The 20,635-nt window shown below is 35.0% G+C and overlaps 1 protein-coding gene across 1 annotated transcript in view; it reads left to right on the forward strand.

Annotated features, from left to right (window-relative positions):
• Nucleotides 1-9,488, forward strand: part of LOC139978563 (insulin gene enhancer protein isl-1-like) — a 36,696-nt gene extending 27,208 nt beyond the window's left edge. Inside the window, exons 5-6 of the mRNA XM_071988875.1 lie at nucleotides 3,654-3,839; nucleotides 9,116-9,488. Coding sequence (XP_071844976.1) covers nucleotides 3,654-3,839; nucleotides 9,116-9,286 — 357 coding nt within the window. The 3' untranslated portion in view covers nucleotides 9,287-9,488. The remainder of the gene's footprint in view (nucleotides 1-3,653; nucleotides 3,840-9,115) is intronic.
• Nucleotides 9,489-20,635: the final 11,147 nt, after the last annotated feature.

Consider the following 20,635-nt stretch of genomic DNA (forward strand, 5'->3'; position numbering starts at 1 on the left):
TACGTTTTTATTTCGTCTTGTGTGTAGACAACGAACGCTGAGTCAATAATGAAGGCGATCTGCTCTTCGATTATGAGACAAAATTCCCAACCGATGATCGGGTTGCAATGGAATAAAATCGCAAAGAATGTAGGTTAGAATTCACTTATTGCATTAATGCAGTAGGCTAGGACTGCATCTGATGATGTGATGAGATTTTAGCATCATGTGTATAATTGAAAGATGAGTAACGGCCTGCACGTATATAAGATATCTGAAAGTTTGAATTTTAGAATAAAGATTATTCATTTTGCAAACCACGAAAAAAAATGGGGAAGGGGAATATAATTAATATGAAAAGATGAGAAACGCAGTGTGGAGAGTAAAATGTTATGAACTAATCGATAAAATTGCATCGTTTCCTACGGATTATGATAAAAATGAATTAATGTGCATATTCATGTCACTATCTATCTATATATATATATATATATATATATATATATATATATATATATATATATATATATATATACACCCGACTGTATTTATATCAACGACGGCTTCTATATACGCGTATGTGCAACTGACTTAATAAACGGCGTTCGTTATAAATTCATGTTTAATAAAAAAAATTCTATACCAATTGATATCAAATGGAAGGCTCGTCCTAATTAAATATACATAGACAATTTTGTCAACATAATATAATTTATCAACGTTACCTCCTCGTTGGAGACAGACAGAAAAATTAGAAGCCAAAAAAAAATGAAAAATGAAAAAAAAAATGCTGCTGCACTGTTGAAATCTTGACATCATCAGTCGTTTACAATAGATATAGTTTTTTTTTACCTGCACCTTTAGGCGACAAGCCGACGAGATAGTCTGGGAGTGGAATCTTGTATTTCGCTTTAAAGAATTCTCATGATGCATCTTGTCTATTCTGGCTTTCTGTATCAAAAATTAGGTCGCTAAAATATTGGACATATATAATAATGCAATCGGAAATCGAGCGAACACGTTTAATTTTATATAGATCAAACACTATCAGACATATCTTTTTGTCAAGAGAGGAAATTGTCAGAGAAACATATATAACATACACAATTAAACCTGAATATGAATGTAAACATAAATATGACTTTACATAATTTTTTTGTTATTTTGCCTTGACTGTTTTCTTTGAGGAGGGCAGAGAGAAGTGGGTGGGAGAGGATTGGAGTGTGGTAATGAACCGAACAATGAGTGGGCATTTGAAACTATACTTCTTCTGACAAGACCAAATCATGTTTCGGGTACATTTAAAAGGATTTTAGCAAAGATATAAAAACCTATGAAATGTCAGTTGCTGATTTATCCATCTCTCTTTTGGGAAGGAAGAATGTAGGGAGGTGCGGGGGCGGGGGGGGGGGGGGGTAAAGGGAGGTGATGGAACGGTAGAAAGGTCAAAGGAGTGAGAAGGCGGGAGGGATGGGTGTGGACTGAGTCCTCTGTCCTCTTAAAAAATGGACGACCAATGAGTAGGTATACTCACTTTAATATACCTATACCCTGTACAGATTGACTGAATGTAGTAGGTTCAATAAATTAGGACACGAACGATGCAAAGCTCACAGGAAAACCTTGAGATCCGAGTAAATTTGAAATGTTAACATACAGAGGCCAGCTTTGAGGGTAGCACTCAGTTGATTCAATACAACAAAACAAAAGTCGAAAAATTGTCTATATTATTTCAAATATTACAGAAAAATAGAACAAATCTTCTTTGAAGAGATTAAATAATGTATAAGGCCTAGTTAATTTTATTTTCCCTTCAAAATACATTTGAAAGTTGCTTTGTAATGATAAATATTCTAACTTATACATGCGGTGTTTTATATATCATCTTTACTACACGTTTATTTCACACTGTATCGTGGGTTGGGTTGGGGTAAATTAGGATAGTATGTGTTGGAGGATATTTGTGTGTGCGTCTGGGGGGGGGGGGGGCACTAGATTAAAAACAGTAACTAAAAGACGCCTATCATATCAAAATAACTTCATGTACTCGTCCAATTGTCGCGCGTGTTTAATGTCACAATTTTAAAAACTCGCGTCGTAATGATAAACGAATAGTCAGCCGTACCAGGGATTTGATATAGCAAGAGATATGAGGTATGATACAAACTTGGCTCTTGCAGCAGCGACATAAACGTCATCAGCTTGCTCGGGTTATATCGATCACAAATCTCTACTCCCTCCGCCTGACTGTGTAATTTTAAACGGATTATGTGTACCGTAAGTATTAAGCGTCTTGTTGCGACGGAGAAATAATAAACCTTTTACTATATTTATATTATTCGTCGGAACAAGGTTTTCAAACAAACCTCGAGAATTTTTTTTTTTTTTTTTTTTTGCTCAATCAGGGGTTTTTGGAGACGTTGATGCATCCTTTCTTTAATGAGATGGAGACTATATAGAAACTTTGAAAGATTCAAAAGACAAAATGATGAATGGTGTAGGGGCCTCATCAACAGTGCGTTGGTGAGTTCTGCAAACAAATCACAAAATTAAATCGTGCAAAATCATTGAATGTTTGACTAACGTTTTATCATGAACGTATTGTCGAGACGTGAGAAAAAAAAACTTCCCTTGGAAAGTAGTGTTTTTATTCTCCTTTTTGTCCCTTTTATTGTTTGTTTCCTCTAGTGTGTGTGTGTAAAGAGACGAACAAAAATACCATGGTGGTACATTTACTATATGTGTATATAGGTCTGTATTGACTCTGATGTGGATATTACATAAACGCATATTATCTTAACGGTATTACTAGCTATCTGTGAAAACATGGCTGACAGTAGCAATAGAAACAACCAAATCATCGCAAACTATAACCCTTGTCTTTTATAGTTGCAGCATTTATATAGCCTATATTACATCAACACACCAACACTCCAACACACGAACCCCCTCTCCCATCCTCCCATCCACCCCAGCAACGATCATTCGTGGAGACCAAACCCCATTACTCCTCTATCATTTATCGATCCTGTATGTCTTGACCACATACCTATTTTTCTCTCTCTTCAATATTTTTTAAGATGTTGGTTGTGAATTAATTTGCCAACACAATGAGGTAACTGGGCAGGAGAATGGAAGGAAGTGGGGGGGGGGGGGTAGTAGTGGGGGGCGAGGGTGTAGGAATGTTCCGTATTAAAATATTTTTACGAGTTGTTGATTTGACGCACGTATTCGATGTTTTTTTCATACTAAGACCCAATTACAATGTATATAGTTCATTACATCTTGAGTATAGCCGACTTCCAATTTCAATCAATCTTTTCATTCTTTTATGTTACATTTTTCCTACTTATGCTTGATATGATGTAATAAAAAATAAAGAAGGGGGGGGGGGGAACTGTCTGGGCGACGAAACTCTGAGGATCAAATACCATTCAATATACGCATTCGCTCATTATAAAAAAAAACTAAGAGGTTGCCTCAAATTTGATTTATTCAGGCAATCTTAATTTATGCAACAATCGGGTACGTTTGGTTAAGTTGCAGACCAAACAGAAAAAGATACTTTCAAGGGAATGAGTTACACAACCACTAGAACCGTTTACTGGTGAAGATTCTACGTTTCAGTCATCATCCCATTTATTAATTTTATTATTTCTTTTTTATCTTTCAAGGATCCAAGCAGAAGGATACAGAGTTTTAATGGTGTACCAATGGTTGCCTCTAGCCCAGTCAGACACGAAGCCCAGATGCCACAAGGCAGTCAAGTGGAAGTACAAAGCTACCAACAGCCCCCATGGAAGGCCCTTAGTGACTTTGCTCTTCAGAGCGACATAGAACAACCACCATTCCAGCAGCTTGTGAGTATATATAAGCATTGACTAAAAATTGTTTGTTAAAATTCCAAACAGAATTTATACTTATAAGAATAATATGTCATTTTCGTGTATTTCTTTTTACATATGCGAAATGAATCATATACCCAGGGTAGGGATAGGGGAGGGGGAGGGGGAGGGGGAATTCGGTGGTTTATAACAGCAGCAGCAAACATTTCTTTCTTTCTGTATAACTCCCCTATCCCCCAAAACCAAAAACAAAATTTCTTACCAAGACGTACTGCACAGTAGATGAACCCAATTTAAAAACATGTTTTTTCTGCAATAATTTCTTATATATATATTAGGCACATGTATGGCTCAGGATTAACCCTGACACGAAACCGCATCCGCGTTGCTAGGGTTGGTTAGGGTTACGATGTACGTAGCCTACCGTATGTCAGGATGTGAGGTCCCCCTCCTTTATTTGCCCTCTCTCGTAAGCTATACACCGCCGTTTGCCCTGCGGTGCGCCTCGTTCCTTCAATACATTTATTCTAACCAGGTGTAGCCGATATACAATATTATTTGACAGGCCATCAGATCACTATAGTAATGTGTGTGTGTGGGGGGCCTTGTAATCTTATAGTAAGCGGCTCTATATACCGCGCTATGCCACGTCAAATATGATAAGGAGGATAGGCCTACTCAGGGTAACCTTTCCTTTCCATAAGAGTTCTTATCCTTGTCAATTAGACCCAAGTGAGACGTAAATTCCAATTCGTTGCCTCTTTAAAAGATAACCCGTTGAATGTCAAGTCTCTGAAACCTTTAACGAAAATCGACAGGGTAAAAGATACCGCGCAATGTTTTTGTGGGACCTTCAGCGACCCGCGTCTGAGGTAAATACTTCAAAAAGAAAAATGCGATACACCTTGGATTGACGAAATAAGAAAAAATGTTAAGGAAAAGATGAAAATGTAAAGATTGATGTTTTGAGAACCAGACAACGCGAGGTCAAGAAGAACGACTTCATGTGAAAAACAAACTTATTCCGTCTGAGAAATGCTGACGCTATAACTATATCAACATAACGTGAATTTGTGCGAACAACAATTATGCAAATCGTACGGTCACGTGACCATAGGTTCAAACTGCTATTAAATGCAACCCTAGTTTTGTAATAGGATATCGAAGGAGGGTAACCGTCAGTTGTGCAAATATGATTTGTGTCGTTCGGTGTTCGTGACGTCACAAGAGCCATCTTTTATATGCATTCAATCTAACACGACACACAACAACATCAAAATTATACATTAATACTCGACATGTAATATATTCAGATATTTATAAAAGTATAGATGAAAATATAGATCTTAGCTTAAACGCAATTAGTTGTGCTTACGTCACACGTCCTGACTGGCCAATCGTTGATCCACTAGTGATCCATTTAATTCTTATAAAACACAGATCTGTCGTAAGAAACCTCGCAGTACCGCCAACAGGAAACCCATGCTATAAAATAACCCCTTAAATTCTATTTCATTGTCATTCAAATGATTACTTCATTACTTGTGTAAAGTGTTCGTTTGATTCTTATCAATACATCGTTATTAAAAAGTTTACACTCTTAAATCACGCGTATCTGTTTGTCTGTCAAATATATATTGTTTGCTTTCAAATTACGAAAAACGTTTGAATAAAAGACCTTTTTACCTGTGTCAAACGCACGGTTTTTTGACACAAAGAAATGACAAAATATTGATGGTTATAAAAGTTGGTATAAGGACAATATACCAAATCTGTTTTTTTATATATATTTTTTTTACCATTTTATAAACCTTTCAAATTAGTTGAAAATGAGAATTTCAATCTTAAAATCGATTTTGATATTCACAATCCAACTAAATATGAAATAAATCTAGAATCTCTTCGTAATGGCTTCCGGAAGACTCCGCGGTATGATTATTAATTAATGTTCGCACCAGTTTATTACGATAGAGGGGGCACACGTTACCAGGCGAATTTATTGATCGCGGACGATCAATAGAACGTGAGCTTGATCATAGAGAGGGAGAGAGCGATCAAAACAAACCGGGAAATAAATCTCGAATTGTTGAATATTAAAATTACTAATGCAATGTGCAAAAGCCCCGGGATAACTTCAGTTTATATATATTGGGGAAATATAATTTAAACGCATTAGGAACATGTTCGAGAGCTGTATTTAGTATATAGCGTGCGTATAAATTGTGTAGACATTTTAGAGCTTTGTTAGTATGTATGAATAGGCGGCCTATGGGTGTACTGGCGGAAAGGTAAATATAAGGGGGACGGGGAATTTTATTTGAGTATTAGGTAAACAACAACATTCAGGCATTCATTAGCCTATATAATTAGTGTAAATGCATCATTCGTGTGTCTATGGACTATTTTACTCTTTCAGAAATAGAACTACAATCATTTAAGTAATAATATCAAGATAATGTTGGCATAGACATGTTCAAATATTGAGAGCGGATATCTCCCTGGTTTACTGATGGGTGCAGGTGGGTCCTGGATGGAGGGGCCTCATGTTACCTCGCAGCGCGCTTATATTCTCAAATTAAAAACGAAAAGAAAATTCTTTCGAACATTTTCTATCCACCCCAGCCTTTTCTATAAGTAAAGATCAATCTAAATTTCATAAATATGTCCAGTCTCTTGTTTATCATTTGGTCGTACAAAGATTGAACACAAATGCGATTTATTGGATAATTTTTCATTTAAAGTACACAATAATTTTCTTGAAAAAGTATTACGTCATCAGTTAACGATGATATTTGTTATGCATTACTGTCATAAGTTAAATCCCAGAGACTTTTGAAAGATTCCAAAATGTCAGAAAATTTGACCGACACTACCAAAAAAAAATGTGAGAGTTAAATTACAAGCTTCCATTTGTTAGAAAGCATCTGATAAAATGTTCCAAATAGGGTGACAGTCCTTTATCAGTCAAACGTCTTCAAGAAATCCTAGAAATAACTCTCCTTAAATCTGTCCTATTCATAAATGATCATATCCTTGTTTTCATAATATATCTATTATATATAGTTATATACTATATTGTAATCTAGTAATTACCTATATTTATTGAAGAGAATGCCATTATAGTTCTCTCTACAGAGTTTGTCATATCACACATATTTATATTCCTCCTCTCATGTATTACATGAAAGGGTTAACCCTACCATATCACTCGCTATATACCTTTATAAATATACTTCAGTTTTTCTCAGGTGAAAAAATGAAAACGTGTTTGGTTCGTCTGTAACCAGATTGAGCGACATGGCTCTTTATGCCAATTTGTCAAAGAAAAAGGTCAAAGAATAGAAGGGGGAAGGAAGAAGGAAAAAAAGAAAAAAAAAAGAACCCGATTGAAATGGTTAAATGCCTAGCGAGCTTCTGTACGATGCTTGAGAAAGGGATCGATAAATGGCGTGTTGTACCAATTCATTACCCCGGAGTTATCGGGTGGGAAAAGTTAAATGAGAATGCTATAGATGACAGGAGTGTACATACCACACGTTACCGACACGAACTCCAGTTAGGTCGGTTCAAGAAAAAAGGGGAAACAAAAAGGTTTTTTAATTGTCACCATTGTCGTGCATATAAAAGGGATGGTCATAATAATAGAGTGTATATAACATACACACTAGAACTAAACTATACATTTTGCTGGTGCATGCGTGCTGTGCGAAGCACCCTTCGTTAAAGGAAGGGTTTTTTCCTTTTTGGGCTCAATCTTGTTTGGGGCGCTCAATTAGTATTAAAAAAAAACGCCTTTAGAAAACGATGAAAAATAAAGAGAAGGAGAGAGAGAGAAAGAGATAAAATCCAGGAGCAATATAGGACAAATCAAACGATATAAAATGGAAGTTAAGGATAATTACAGGAAATAGAACATCAGCGGTGCGTGTGGTAGAAACATTCCTTATATGGTCAACGCTGCCACAAGCAATCCTAATATCACCGGAAGATATTCTCGTTTGTACAGTACAGTTGAGCATATATTCTACTTAAAAATTTCCTCTTTGCATTTTTGCTAATGAATACCGTCTCTAAATGAAGCGCATAGTGAACGGGAGAGAGGTGATAATAATAGATATAGTAATGACAAGCCGGAAGATTGAAGGGGGAAAAAAAATTATTCACATTATATCAGCCTACTCCATTAGGATGTTTCCTGTCGAATGAAGTCGAGAAATCAGCAGATATATCGCCGTCTTGTTTTATATTTCTTTTTTATTCTTCTAATCTTTTTTTATCTTCTTTTCTTCCTATTCTTCAATTGAGCATAAAGTACTGAGCACTTTGAAAGATTTTAAGACGTTTTAAGTATGTGTTGTAGATGAAAGCGAAAATGAGTTTTATAGTTACTGAACTGGAATATGAAGTAGATAGTTGGTTCATGGTAATGGTACATATATATATATATATATATATATATATATATATATATATATATATATATATATAAATATATATATATATATATATATATATATATATATATATATATATATATATATATATATATATATATATATATATTACAATATAGGATACGGTATATAGCAGTGAAGGTAGCAATAAATAAAGTAACAATGCCTGCAGATAGTCAGCTACTGTTTACAATGAATTCCTTGCATAACTTAGTGAAATCTACTGATGAACATTTTGGTGTATATTCTATCAAATCTGTTACTATGACATAAAGGTTAATTGGAGTATTTTATAAAGGACGCACATCGATTTTACTGAATTGCCATAAGCTACAGTTAGCTATAATACATTGGTCAATTGAAAGGAATAATATATTTCAAGAAAAAAGACGGCGATCTTCTTTCATATCACAAATCGTTACAATTGCTGCTGCCTTACTGACCTGTACTATATATTTTTATTTGTAAACCTGTCCTCTCATGAAGGGAGAGAGTGAATGGGTGGTTCGAGATAAAAAAAAGGAAAGAAGATCCCCCCCCCCCCACATACACACATACCCCACCACCACAATCTACAAGATTCTCCCACCAAATTTAAAATTTTAAAGGTATCGTTATAATGCAAAGTTTTTATTCTCTCGCCACTAGATATATGTAGGTTTTCATCGCGCTACGTAAGTTGAATGAAGGCAATTCTTATGGGGGAGAAGGTATATCTGTCGAGGCTATGTGATGCAAGTAAGCAAACTTTAGATCTTTGCGAGAGATGCAAGAATGATTTACATTCGAAGTATTTATCTTCAATTGACCTCAAACATCTTTATTTCTCTCCTCCAGGTGAATTTTTCAGAGCAAAACCTGGGTCACACTATCGTCAACAAAGATCAGCTCCCTAGGGACGATGCTGCTCAGGGGTCGGGGATGAGCCTTCCCCCCACCCCGGACTCATCTGATCGCTTACATACAAACTCCAGTCATCTCGAATCCATCTCAGTTAATTCCGATTAACAAACTCTTCGCCAACAATACTTGCAAGTTTTCTGAAAAGGAAATTCTACTACTATTTCTTCTTCTTCATCTTCTTTTTCTACGGAACCAAATTCTTTGGGAACAAATATTTGCTCAGATGAGTTTTTCAATTCCATTAGGAGCCAAGAGTTCAGAGCTAAAGCACGCGACAACTTCGGTTTAAATACTTACGGGGATACTGCTATCGTACGAAGATGGGCCTGTTTGTATGTAATTCATCAAATCCATGGCGCCAATGGAGTGATTTCAGGGTATTTTTTTTCTATCATACACGGAAGTTACCAAGATCAAGAGAGGCAAGAAAAAGACGTTGGAGAAACACATCATGATTTGTTTCCTTCTGATGGTAGCAAAAGTTGCCCAAATAGACCTACCCTTTTTCTCACTCACTCTTTCTCTGTTAATTTGTTTGGCAAAGTCGGGGTGTGAATGACTGTGGCGTCGAGAGAAAATCGGACAAAAGGTTGTGTGTTTTTTCTCAGATAATGTGAGTGCAATTCTTAATGCAATAGCTATATAGATTTAAAACAAAAATCAAAATGGGACACAGTTGGACGAGACTAAACATAAGTAAAAAAAAACCATTGGATTGTTTTGACGGTACTGTATTCGCTCTCTCTTTGAAAAAAAAACCCAGTGAAACGGATGAATTGCATAATGTAAAACAAACCAAGAAGGACCAGTATGTGATTGAGTTATTACCACAATGGCATATGTAAATCATTTTCTTTACCGATAAGTGTGAAGCATATAGTTGTCATATCTAGGACTTGGTGTCTCCTAAATTAGTATAGATCTTAAAAACTGAAATAAACTTTCCGGCGGAAAAGAAGAAAGAAAGAAAGAAAGAGATTGAGAAGGGGGAAACAAAGGGGATTATTTATAAACAATGAGTGTCATACTGTTGCTCATCATTCATCATCAATATGTGGTCATGTTTAACATAGCCATGCATGAATATTAAATAATCATCCCGTCAATATTTATGAATAATTGAAATTTTAGAACCACGGTATTCAAATAAATATACGCAAAGATGGCAAGAAATCTGTTGCAAAATCGCTTGGAACCGCAGCACAGTTATGTTTGGACTCTAATCCCGGGCAACTGTGAGTATAACGTACCGGCTCTGCTGTACGGTGTCCACGTATACACCTCTGTGATCTTTATAGGTAATGGGTGATCTTGTACGAAAGCTCTACAAACGATGAATGTATGAAAGACGTTACATAATGTTTTCATCACTAAACTTAAAAAGTTTTGAGCATAAATGGCGGCCCCATCTGAAAGATAAAGAAGAAAATACCCAGCATGGTATCCAGGCGGTATTTTGTATATCCACATTATATCAGTATCAACGCGTGCCTCTAGTCTTTCATTTCGTAGCGGACATGTTCGGCCACACTGCTAAATTTTGGCGCGACAAAATGTTTAAAAACAAAGACAATTAGCGCAACGACTTGGGGTAGGTTTACAGCTTACGGGATACGTGCAAAAAGTGAACTTAGATCATTACGTGAAAAAACAAATGCTTAATATGCATTGTATTATATTTGAAAGTACTTAGATTTTTGTGTACAATAATAAACAAGCAAAACAACACTTCATAACATTACTTTGAAGTAGTTGAAAATCTAAGTGAACTTATTTGACCACACGAGTATTTTTTTTTCTTCTCTCTCTCATTTATTTGTCATATAATGTAAAGATATTAATGGGCACGTCTGCAATCAAACTTACGATTTTTTTTTTTAACAATATATATATATATATATTTTTCCTGTTCATAAATTTGTGAAAATCTTTGTGCTTCGTGTGCTTTGTTGTTACAAAAACAACATTCCTTCTGGTCGCCATTTGTCGTAGAAATTTAGATTATTTATATCAAATCTTGAGTTTTGCTCCTGATTTTCGACCTCTGTAGTCAACACACTTGCTCGCATTGGTACATTACACTGTTATCATGCGGTTAAGGAGTCATTCGCCCCTTTTTTGTTTACAATAATATAATTCATAAGTCAATAAACCCTCGTTTTGCGTAAAGTATGAAAAAACTATGAAACTGTAGAAAAATCGCTTCGAGAAAATCGTATGGGCTGTTTGAAATAAAGCCGCGATATCGGTTGTTAATGTCCCTTCGCGGAAGTGATACCAGTGTTGTGCGATATGTCAATAACACCTGGTGATTATTAGGATGGGTTTTCTAGGTCGCCCGTCTCGTTTTAGAGAAAGTGCTTCATCGACCCATTGGTGAGGTGACGTAAGCCAATCTAAATGGTGAGCTAGATTTATAACTTTTTCACCTGAAGTACCCCTTTAGTTGTAAAAAATATCTTATTGCCAATTAGGCAAATTGGAGGACTAGAATGTTTGACTGCGAGATAGGTTAATTGTGCCACCGTTCTCTGTCTCTGAGAAAGATGGCGAAAACTTCGAGTAAATTATGGTCACTGGAATTAACCATCACTGAAATGAGACGAAAAACAGAAACGCTTTCGTAAAAAAGAGTGTATACGATGTTTGGTTTAAAGTTTCCTTCATACAGAGAGTGTAAACAAAAAACAGGTATGGATGGTATATACTGCAGTACAGTTATACTCCACCTGCTAAAATCACGAAAGAATAATATTTATGTTTTTATACTGGTTAATAAAATGTTCTCACATTTTAAACTGAAACTCTGATCTGTTTAAAAAGTGGAATCTTATATTCCCCCGGTTGTTGCTACATCGAAAAGCTATGATTATTTTTTTTTAAATATTAAAACAACCAAATTGTATTGATATCCATCTTTTTTTTATATTTATGATAATTTAAGCAGATGTCGTCGATGAAAATGTTTAAAAATCTGAAAATAATTTCTTCCTCCACCTTATGTCATGTGCTTATTTAATATCGATAAGTTTATAAGCAATTTTTTTTTGTTAAGTGAAGTTGTGAGCTCTTTGTCAAGTTAAATGTTGGTAAGAAATAATATCAGCTAAAGCATGTATATTGTTCACAGTTTTATGATATTTGTAAACACGAAACGTGTTCACGAAAATGGTACAAAAAATGTTAAAATGAAAATGGAATACTTAACCCTTCTGTATCTGCCTTTTATATACGGTCGTCTGTTTGAATGCGTGAAATCTTGATCTGCAAAATTGACCCTACGAAGCTACATAGTGCTTACATCGAGATGATATAGATATGAACAGCGATCGCATAAGCTTCTATTACCTTCCTGTGATATCACAACTTCATAAAAGCAATTCATTTAACTATATTTTGTAGTTTTCACAAAAAAGTTTTCGACTTCGTCCTCCCCTTACGTCTCACCCTGCATCGTTCGTCGCCATTTTGTTTTCATGGTTTGTTGTAACGCTATATTAACATAGATATTGCACTACAAACTGAACTGGGTGCGATGGAAGTAACCTGTGGGATTTTGTTAATGGTAAATATTTTTTTTCCTTTTAGAGGCAACGTAGGCAACACGGCAGGTGCAAAGTTTCAGAATATAGAGTCATTTTCAAATAAATACGCAGACAATTCCAGAGGCAAATCTGTATATGTGTAACCGCTTGGGTAATGTAGTATTTTGAGTAAAATTGTTCCAATGGCAATCCCTTTTCCTCGGTTAATCATGCAGAAACCGTGTAAACAATTATTAATTTTTTCCTAACCTAAACCAACAGACACATTCACCACAAACTCAAATAAAATAATATATATTCAACATTGAATTGAATATATAATATTCAACATACTATATAGTTCATTCAAAAATAAATGAATGAATATTACAACACCAATTTATATGTGACAAGCATTTGTTAAATTTCTATCACACAAAGAGAAAAATATGTCAAAGTTGGGACAGAACATGCCACCCTTCAACACCGCGCCCCTTCCCACTTCACCACCACCCCCTCCAAGACACACAGATTCTTACACGCACACACTCTTGATCGAACTCGAGGTTCTTTTTTTTGTCAACTTGTGTTGTCTAGTAAGGTCAAAGGTTACCGAACTCGGCGCATCACCATATATATGCTACGTCCTTGATTAGCTATTTGTGGTCGCTGTATTGATCACATAATTATAAAGCCGTTGGATTCCATAGCTTTGTGGGTCTGCAGTACTAGCCGCCAAAAGGGAGGGCTTTTCTATGGCTAATTACAAGATTCATTACGTCCATTGTACCCTTAACGTCAACCACATTGTCCCATAATCAAATCGTATTGAACACTTTCTTTTGTTAACTGAACGCGTTGTTAGGAAGCGTAATGCTAATACCCTAAACTGAAAGCTTAGGTTTGACAGTCATTTGAAATACATGTCAAAAAGGGACCTCTGATTCTTTACAACGTGTTTTCAATGGTGTCCCTACTGGGCCAATCCGGTCTCTGATCAGCTTAGAAAACTTTGAAGTTCTGATCGAAACATCTGAAGTAAACGAGAACACACCGCCCACCTCACTCTTGCAACGAGTATCTTCAACACCAGGATTTATATGTTCGAACGTAAAGGCATAACTATATATATTAAGGAATCACAAATGATTTCGAGTTGGTTAACATCATGTTTGATCTCTAGGGTAAGGCAAATATGTCACTAAAACCGAACTAGTATTGTTCGATATTGTTCGATATATATATATATATATATATATATATATATATATATATATATATATATATATATATAAGAGGTTTCGAACCTCTGGACATACAATCAGCGTCCATAGCCTAGTAGTTAGGGTGTCCGCGTACAGAGCGGAAGGCCCGTGGTTCGAATCCCAGTGGAGGCTGAAAGTTTTTCACTGTTCTGGATTTTCCAACTCATTACGTTTTTCATTTATATATATATATATATATAAATATATATATATATATATATATATATATATATATATATATATATATATATATATATTTATGTGTGTGTGTGTGTATACCCTGAACTATATTTGATATGGAAATAGATTTGTGTGGCCCTGACAGGGAAACAGAACTAGAATGCTTCACTACAAAAGTAAACCTCAATACATTCCGCTCATTGACGGTTGTGTTGCCTGTGTTTGCCAAACGCCAGGTCTAAACTAATAACGAACATGGTAGCTCCTTCATGCTTGTTTACCATATCGATCGACATATTGACATGTTGTAACGTTGAATCAATCGCCTCAACTCGTGTCTTTCTCATAACTAACTTGAAAATATTAGACTCAGTCTATTGGAAACAAATCCCAAGTCCCATATCGGCTGTAAAAGCATCTTCTTTTATAATGTTATACAGATGAATAAATATATATTATATATATATATATAGCATATATATATATATATATATATATATATATATATAGAGCATATATATAGAGCATATATATAGAGCATATATAGAGCATATATATAGAGCATATATATAGAGCATATATATAGAGCATATATATATATAGAGCATATATATAGAGCATATATAGAGCATATATATATATATATATATATATATAGAGAGAGAGAGAGCATATATATATAGAGCATATATATATAGAGCATATAGAGCATATATATATATATATATATATATATATATATATATATATATATATATATATATATATATATATATATATATATATATATATATATATATATATATATATATATATATATATATATATATGTTATTTATGGAGGCACAAATCCAAACAACCATGTTAAGCTGATATGATAGAGGACTTTGTTGTGAAAGATTCCCCCAATCAGGTACTAAACTTTATACTTAGTTCAGGAGGTATCCATATAGCAATATTAGTAGGATCTGATTATATACCTCTTTTTCCTTGTTTTCAAATTTGCAAGGTGAATAGGTTGCAAATTTTGGATACTGAAACAAATGTCATCATGAGTGCCATGTTTAGGTCTTCAATCTTTAAAATTCACCATCTACAAAACCCATCTCACTTACTGTAATTAAACATTATCATTAATTGAGAATAACTTTGAGTTTAATTTAAACATACGTGACTCACACGATGATGTCAATTGTTAAACTTGATCAAGTCTTCGGCCAGGTGTTTGAAGGGGAGCAGCATTAAATCTGTGATTATATCCCAAGTGGAAGAAGCTGTTTGGAAAATTTATATATCACTGTGTATATCACACAGGCGACTGGTAGTGGTTGGGCTGGTGTGTCTCCTAATTTAAAGTTTAAGTTTCTCCCAATGTTTTAGTAAATATTTGTTCGAAGATCCGCTCAGCTTGATCCTTCAGAATGGGTCGACTTATTTTGCAAACATTTTATCTCAAATTATCGGTCACCCCCGTCAGTCGCTATAGTTACATTTTATTTTCAAGATAAAAGAGTGAGCTTAGGCCTATCCTATACATACCGATATAGTTTACGCCTGTGTGTGTTATACAGGGCGGTCCATGTTATCGGTTGATATTGTTTTGAGACTAACTCAGAGGACTGAATCGGGGGAGCGTTTAAAGATTGGTTTGGTCAATATTCCCGAATAAGATTTGATACCTTTCTGGCCGTGCGGAGGGGGTCTACGTGTATACCTGAATCATTAAATCTCAAGTACTCCACAACAAACTCTTGTGCTGTACTCGACATCTGATTCTATTGTTAACTCACACAAAAGACAGATTAGAAAGATAAAAGCAAATATAACTCTATTCAATGCCGGTTGTTTCTTTTGCCCCTGTTGACAAGATCGACAAACTCTCCGCATCGGGTGTCAGTTTGTCTTGTCCACAGAAAGGTTTGGAAAGTAAACAGAATTTATATCAATGAAACCAATTGACTTTAGCGCTGAAGGACATCTCATGCTATATAGTTTAACATAGTACGAGAAAGTCTTAACTTTTGTCCCTTCTTTCTTTCTCTTCTGTTTCTAGTATAGGGCTACAGATTAACGGTGATTTTATTAGCTGGTTGAACAAAGATAATGTTCGTTATTTGCTAGAATATCTTATAATGTGTGGAGGAGGGGTGGGGGTGTTCTTTACTGTATCCGGCTCAAACGAATGAGCATATATATTAGTTTGCTTTAGTTTGTGTGCTCAGTAAAGCCTCTGTAATTAACTTTGCAAGTTTACAAACAACATCGACAAGGCTCTAACTTGTGACGGACAAAAGTTATAGGCTAAATTGGATTGGCGGTGGTCAGGTTGTTATGACACCATTTCTCCTCCCCAATACCCTCCCCCCTAAACAAAATTAAGACCCTCTCACATATAAAAAAAAAACGACTGGATTGCTTAGTATACTACAATGACCATAACCAGTTAGCTTCACAGTTGTAACATATTATGGTTTCAAATAAGAAATGAATAGTTCCAAAGGCAACTTGTTTTCACTTTCATATCATGGTATTACGAAAACAATACTGATAGAGTAAACCATTAATATTTATGAATCAAGGGAAAAGTCAATCAGGAGAGACTGACGCCATCATCAAAATCCAACTTAAAGGAGCATTTCATACATTTAAAAGCTCATACTTAAATAACAAATAACGAAAACCAATTGACAATGTCGTGGGATGTATGTATATTAGATCCTCCTGCATGAACTGAATACCCCCCCCCCCCCCACAAAAAAGGGTCATTGGAATTTGTCTATTAAATCTAAAATATTACATCAAAAGCCATCATTTACATGCAAAAGAAGAAGGGCATGAACATACCGAGGGTATTTGAAGAAGTGTATGAGATGGAGGAAGATAAGCTGAATGTTTAGCATTTTGTTTGTGTTACTCTATACATAAACTGTTACATGTATATAGTCTACACTCCGCATACCTTATGTATGTGGTTAACCAGGAACCCAGCCGTTAAGCCCTACACACTGCACAATCATTCCATCGTTATAATGTCAGCAATATCTAGACATCCATATCTCCCCACTCGACCATAAAATAAACACAACCTGTGCAAATAGTGAAAATATTTCTGTCCAAACAAACAAGCAATGGTATGTCACTATAAACTCTGGTATTTAAACCTGACAATAGTATATGGACACGAGACTTTATGTTTAAGATAACGAAAGTACCATCTTACGACGCATGCAGGGACCAAACTACTTAAAGGTCATCTGTGTTGCTCCCAAATATGTTAGAAAGTCAAATAATGTCCACTCATGTTAAAATATACATATACATATATATATAAATATATATATATATATATATATATATATATATATATATATATATATATATATATATATATATATATATATATATATATATATATAAATGTGTGTTTATTTTTTGGAGGGGAGGGGGGGCTTCAAACAACTTTCTTTATTGATTAGGTTGTTTTTGCTGATATATGTTAAAATATACATATACATATATATATATATATATATATAAATAAATATATATATATATATATATATATATATATATATATATATACATACATATATATATATATATACATATATATATATATATATATATAAATGTGTGTTTATTTTTTGGAGGGGGGGGGGGGGCTTCAAACAACTTTCTTTATTGATTAGGTTGTTTTTGCTATACCAATTTTTTCTTATCATGTTTAGGCTGTTTAAAATGAATGAAATGGGTACACTTTCTCCGTATGTGTTCATGAAAGACTATAAAGCCAGCCACATGAATGGGGTGAAGTATTTTGGACAATCACTGCTTGAGTTTTAAGAAACCCGAACATGTACCTTGAGGTTGGTACCCACGACACGGCTTCCTTAATCACCGTCTGGTATTCTCTTAGATGGCTTACGGTGGGAACCCCGTCGAGTTTGTGAAGCGGTCCATTGGTATTTCGTCATGCACATAATTCAGCCATTGCTTATCCATCAATAGTATTAAGGCTCATTCAATAACTGTTTCCTTTTGTACAATTACAAAATAACCGAGACAATACTAGGTAACGCACCTATTTATCTCGAGGCTCTTTAGTGTAAGCTTCTTGGAACCACTGTTATCTATTCAAATAGATTCATCGATGAATAGGGGGGTTACTAGGGGGCATAGGATTAGCTTCATGGACCTAATAAGATCGATGCAAGGTGTGACAATTGCACGCGGGTTCAAAAGAATTTAATTGGTTCTAAACAGAGGCTATTGATATAGCTAAAGAGTTGCTCCTCCTTCCTCAACACTTATATAAAGGAGTTGGAATAATTAGACAAGGGTACCAACAGTTTTGTAGCAACTTACGGATACAAGTGACAATATTATTAGAGCACTTACTCTCTTCCTGTTTGACACATTATGGGGCACGCAAACTGTTATGCTTGCTACATTAAACAGCGCCGCACACTAGGTCACGTGCTCACATTCATGATGCAAGAGGAAACCTACGGCCAACAATAAAAACGGATAGTCAGTTTAATATGGGATATCCACAATAAATGCACGTCTGGCCTTTTAATTCGTTTTGTACAGCAATCTATCTTAAGTTACATTTATCCCTTACAGTCGTATTGTACAGTCTTAAGTCTTAAAGTTAGTCCTTGAAGGCGTATTGCACACTCTATCCCCTTTACTTCGTATTGTCCACCTTTAGCCCTCAAAAGTAGCCCTTAAGACCGTATTGTACACCCTTTACCATTGAGTTCGTATCATATATCACCCTAGCTACATATCCGTGTTGCTCAATACATTTCGATATTAAGGTTTGACGTCTCTAGTTCTTTCTTGTATGTATAAAAATATAGTCCTACATATCTTGTGAAAGAGACCATTTTATATTCTATATCCTATTTTAAACCTGGAATTACACTTCAGGTCGAAAAATCCACCAAAGACATGTTTGATACATATATATATATACATATTTATATAAAATAAAAAAATAAATAAAAAAATAATAATATATATATATATATATATAAATATATATATATATATATATATATAAATATATATATATATATATATATATATATATATATATATATATATATATATATATATATGTATATATATATATAAACTTATACAGAACGACCCAGAAGAGTATCTGCTCTGGCGTAATTATGTTTTCATAAGACTATTGTTTAGAACTGATGAGGGTAATTCTGCTTTTGGTTTGGTAAAATATTGAAACATTCCAGGTATACCGTCCCGAGTGAATGTTGTCGAAGAAAACAAATACTTCAGCAGACCTAGACGAAGGAGAGATGATGAATGCTTACGGTAGCCCTTAAAAAAAAACCCGAAGAGGAACGATGTGATTTGGTGTCTACGTCCTGCCTGTGGGTTGTCACTTTCAAATGTGTGTGTAATTTATACAGAAATAATATTCGTCTTCTCTGTTTTTATGACCTGTTTTTTAGTGACGGAGAGGAGGGTTTAATAAGCCTTAGCATTGAGAATCTGGGGAAATGTCTGAGTGGGGTTATAATAATTTCAGGTTATCTTCAGCGTTTCTTGTTATTCCTGATCATATAGTTACTCCTGTACACTAGAAGATAGAAGGTAGAATACAGCAGTTCTCAAACCTTTACGCCCTCGACCCACGAATTCCATGAGGGCTGATCCACCACCCACCAGTTCCCCATCCACTCAGAATCGAAGGGTATCAAGTTTATACTGTGGACTCGATGTTATAAAACTAACCCAATCACCATCCTCGTCGGCAAGCTCCGAAGAGTAGACATATTTCCAGACGTCCGGAAAAATGTTCGCGTCTCACTTTTGGGGCGCCCAATATAGTTTGCGGATAATCAGTATATAACATCGGCGGATAGAATATTCTAGGGGGAGATTTTATACTGTGACACCGGTCGGGTCGTCCATTCATACTTATTACGTAATGTAACTTGATTCGCAATATGTGGGTCCCAGTAGTAATAAGAGGTCATAGTTGGTCATCCGATATGACGTCATGGTCTTTTAACTCATTGGTTCAATTGTACGTGGTCTGACCTCATTTCAATAGTTTTTGCGGCATTTCTAAAAAATTTCGGAGTTCTGACCCGGAAGTACTTGTGTTACGGATTAAAGTGTTGCATGGTAGTTCGTTCGATGGAACGCCTTGCTCATCAACTTATTGCGCTTTTTGGGGGAAAATCCCTAAATACACCGGTCAGGGGTACAGCAATAAAGTCTGGGTTTTTTGTTGTCAATACCAATGAAATATTAAGCTCTTGGTTACAGCAATTTATATATCAATCACTGTTGGTGCATACTGGGAAATAAGTAGATTACTTTGATACATGTTGTTATTCTGATTAAAAATATCAATCCGTCCTAATTAATTTATTGTTTTCTTCAAATCAACAACAAAATACACGTCGTAGATTAATATGACATATTTACCACATTATTTAAAA

The sequence above is a fragment of the Apostichopus japonicus genome, chromosome 13, assembly GCF_037975245.1.
Source record: "Apostichopus japonicus isolate 1M-3 chromosome 13, ASM3797524v1, whole genome shotgun sequence".
Classification (NCBI taxonomy): domain Eukaryota; kingdom Metazoa; phylum Echinodermata; class Holothuroidea; order Aspidochirotida; family Stichopodidae; genus Apostichopus; species Apostichopus japonicus.